General features: G+C 44.6%; 1 protein-coding gene across 1 annotated transcript; it reads left to right on the top strand.

The window, feature by feature from the left end:
* Window positions 1-1,639: 1,639 nt before the first annotated feature.
* On the top strand, window positions 1,640-2,203 carry LOC120994062 (odorant receptor 131-2-like). Its single transcript, XM_040422520.1, has one exon. The coding sequence runs from the start codon at window positions 1,640-1,642 to the stop codon at window positions 2,201-2,203; it is 564 nt and encodes a 187-aa protein (XP_040278454.1).
* Window positions 2,204-4,551: the final 2,348 nt, after the last annotated feature.

Raw genomic sequence — 4,551 nt, 5'->3', positions numbered from 1 at the left:
TGTTCCAAATGTTACTACAACTATCCCTTGCACATCTTCTGTTTATCAGGTTCCAAACTGTTCTGCTACAGCTACAGCTTCAACTTCAACTACTCCTACTGCTATTACTACTACACCTAGACAGCCGCACATCTTCTGTCCATCAGGTTCCAAACTGTACTGCTGCTGCTTCAAATACCACTACCCCTACTGCTATTACTACTATGCCTCCTAGACAGCCGCATATCTTCTATCCATCAGTATCCAAACTGTACTGCTGCTTCTGCAACTACAACTACCCCTACTGCTATTACTACTACGCCTAGACAGCCGCACATCTTCTATCCATCAGTATCCAAACTGTACTGCTGCTGCTGCAACTACAACTACCCCTACTGCTATTACTACTACGCCTAGACAGCTGCACATCTTCTGTCCATCAGAGTCCAAACTGTATTGCTGATACTACTACCCGTATAAAGCTGCACATATCCTGCCTTGTCTGTGAGGTTCAGTACTGTGCTGCTGTGGCTACTACTGCCGCTACTACTCTACACAGTCACACATCTCCTGCCTTGTCTGTTAGGTCCCATACTGAACTGCTGATGGTGTAGCTACTAGTGCCACTACTTCTACACCTAGACAGCCCAACACCTCTTGCCTTGTATGTCAGGTTTCACACTGTACCGCTGCTTCTCCCAAAAAAGGGATTTTTGTCCTGCTTGTTCAGAACAAGACATTGCTTTTTTCGATACTACTGTGGGTGTATAAAGACGGGCAGACACCTGGCCCCAATAATGGATCATCTTTGCAAAAAGATTTCATTTTGAAAAGCATAAAAAATCTTGATGGTACATTGTGTTACTAAAAAGGTTGTTTACTACCACTGGCTACTGTGCGTCTACCCTTAGCTATATGTGTCCTGTCACTTGGACATTACTAATTTGATCTTTGTGTTAAAGAGTATGAAAGGGATCAGATACAGTTCTAGGAGACCCCAGAGTGTCATTAACACCAAAATCTGAGCACTTTCAAGTCCAGCTGAATTGATTTGCACTAAATCAAATCTGCCAACCTACTCATTAGATCTGGACACAAAACAAATTTCAAGAACTTAGCTCATCTCTATTTGCCAACACATGAAGTTGAATCATTATAGAGGACACTGCAGAAGACCTTTCTCTTTAATCTTGACAACCATGACTATTTACTTTGTGTCATACCATATACTGTATAATATGATTTTAAAAAATTTCTGCTTGCAGTTTCTCATCTCAGTTCTGAATCTTGAAGCCACTAATAACAGGAGAAGACAATGGTGAATGCAACATCTCTCTACAGTAACAAGACTCAAGTATACTACGGCTGGATAGAGAATTTGAGAATCACATATCTGACCTTGATCTTATCAACCTTCTGCTTGTACTTCTCATCGGTTATCGTTATATTATGTGTGTTGTTCACCACCTCTCATATTCGAGAGAATGTCCGATATCTGCTCTTCTGTCACGTGCTCATATGTGACTCCTGTCACTTCACCCTGGCCTTTGTTATTTTTATATTGGCTTTATACGTCGTCTTTATACCATTGAAATATTGCTGCATCATAGCTGGAATTGCGGCCACCACAAATTTCATTACTCCCTACAATTTGGCCCTCATGTCCTTGGAGCGCTACGTAGCTATTTGCTTCCCATTGAGACATAAAGAGATATGCACAATATGGAGGTGTAATATAGCCATCATGTTGACTTGGGCCATTGCAGCATTCCCTGTACTCATTGAGCTCCTTATTTTGTGGTTCCTCATAGACAACCGTTATTTGTCTCTGCAGACGGTGTGTGTATGGAATTTTCTGCAAATATACAAGGTGCAAAGTACAATCAGGTTCCTGAGTTTCTCCCTCAGTTTCATCATGGTGGGCCTCACTATTATCTACACCTATATCAGAGTTATGTTAGTTGCTAAAAAGATTGGGTCATCAAAATCTTCTGCCACCAAGGCGGCCAAAACAGTCCTGCTCCACGCATTTCAGCTCCTCTTATGCCTGTGCTCGTACAGTAGCGCATTCACAGAGACGCTCTACAAAAACCAATACATGAACATCGCCGTCATCAACTTCTTTCTGTTTAGCTGCTTGCCACAGTACATCAGTCCCCTCATTTATGGGATAAGAGATGAAGTAATCCGCAAACGCATAAGAAAACTGTTCTGCTCGACTTAGAAATCAGGAATGTAAAAAAAAAAAAAGACAGATTTTTGTCCTGGAAAAAATTACTATTAAACTGTTCCCACGTCCTTCTTTGATCTATAGAGCTACATCCAAGGCATCACATCTAGCCTACCAGGGCTACCCCCTAAAAAATTAATAAATAAATAGCTTCCTACAGATGGGTGTCTGGTTTTGCTAATTTGAAGTGGATGTGAACTAATTTGCATAATTGTTTTGTCTTTAACCCCTTAGGGACCGGGCTCATTTTCACCTTAACCACCTCCGGACCGCCTAACGCAGATTCGCGTTCCGGAGGTGGCAGCGCTGCGCACAATCACGCATATACGCGTCATCTCGCGAGACGCGAGATTTCCTGTGAACGTGCGCACACAGGAACGGAAGGTAAGAGAGTTGATCTCCAGCCTGCCAGCGGCGATCGTTCGCTGGCAGGCTGGAGATGTGTTTTTTTTAACCCCTAACAAGTATATTAGACGCTGTTTTGATAACAGCGTCTAATATACCTGCTACCTGGTCCTCTGGTGGTCCCATTTGTTTGGATCGACCACCAGAGGACACAGGTAGCTCAGTAATATGTTGCACCAAGCACCACTACACTACACCCCCCCCCTGTCACTTATTAACCCCTTGATCACCCCTGATCACCCCATATAGACTCCCTGATCACCCCCCTGTCATTGATCACCCCCCTGTCATTGATAACCCCCTGTAAGGCTGCATTCAGAGGTCCGTATGAATTTTAAGGATCCACTGATAGATGGATCGGATCCGCAAAACACATACGGACGTCTGAATGCAGCCTTACAGGGGAGTGATCAATGACGGAGGTGATCACCCCATATAGACTCCCTGATCACCCCCCTGTCATTGATAACCCCCTGTAAGGCTCCATTCAGAGGTCCGTATGAATTTTACGGATCCACTGATAGATGGATCGGATCCGCAAAACACATACGGACGTCTGAATGCAGCCTTACAGGGGAGTGATCAATGACGGAGGTGATCACCCCATATAGACTCCCTGATCACCCCCCTGTCATTGATAACCCCCTGTAAAGCTCCATTCAGATGTCCGCATGATTTTTACGGATCCACTGATAGATGGATCGGATCCACAAAACGCATACGGACGTCTGAATGGAGCCTTACAGGGGCGTGATCAATGACTGTGGTGATCACCCCATATAGACTCCCTGATTACCCCCCTGTCATTGATTAACCCCCTGTAAAGCTCCATTCAGATGTCCACATGATTTTTACGGATCCACTGATAGATGGATCGGATCCGCAAAACGCATACGGACGTCTGAATGGAGCCTTACAGGGGCGTGATCAATGACTGTGGTGATCACCCCATATAGACTCCCTGATCACCCCCCTGTCATTGATTACCCCCCTGTCATTGATCAACCCCCTGTAAAGCTCCATTCAGATGTCCGCATGATTTTTACGGATCCACTGATAGATGGATCGGATCCGCAAAACGCATACGGACGTCTGAATGGAGCCTTACAGGGGCGTGATCAATGACTGTGGTGATCACCCCATATAGACTCCCTGATCACCCCCCTGTCATTGATTACCCCCCTGTCATTGATCAACCCCCTGTAAAGCTCCATTCAGATGTCCGCATGATTTTTACGGATCCACTGATAGATGGATCGGATCCGCAAAACACATACAGGCGTCTCCCTGGAGCCTTCCAGGGGGGGTGATCACCCCATATAGACTCCCTGATCACCCCCATGTCATTGATCACCCCCCTGTCAGGCTGCATTCAGATGTCCGTATGATTTTTACGGATCCACGGATACATGATATTTCTCTCACCCAGCATGGGTATATGTAAAATGACACCCCAAAACACATTCCCCAACTTCTCCTGAATACGGAGATACCAGATGTGTGACACTTTTTTGCAGCCTAGGTGGGCAAAGGGGCCCATATTCCAAAGAGCACCTTTCGGATTTCACTGGCCATTTTTTACAGAATTTGATTTCAAACTCCTTACCACACATTTGGGCCCCTAGAATGCCAGGGCAGTATAACTACCCCACAAGTGACCCCATTCTGGAAAGAAGACACCCCAAGGTATTTTGTGAGGGGCATGGCGAGTTCCTAGAATTTTTTATTTTTTGTCACAAGTTAGTGGAATATGAGACTTTGTAAGAAAAAAAAAAAAAAAATCATAATTTTCCGCTAACTTGTGACAAAAAATAAAAAGTTCTATGAACTCACTATGCCCATCAGCGAATACCTTAGGGTGTCTACTTTCCGAAATGGGGTCATTTGTGGGGTGTTTGTACTGTCTGGGCATTGTAGAACCTCAGGAAACATGACAG

The sequence above is a fragment of the Bufo bufo genome, chromosome 3, assembly GCF_905171765.1.
Source record: "Bufo bufo chromosome 3, aBufBuf1.1, whole genome shotgun sequence".
NCBI classification, from domain to species: domain Eukaryota; kingdom Metazoa; phylum Chordata; class Amphibia; order Anura; family Bufonidae; genus Bufo; species Bufo bufo.
Note: the sequence above shows the minus strand (reverse complement) of the source record. Positions and strands in the feature narration are given on the sequence as shown.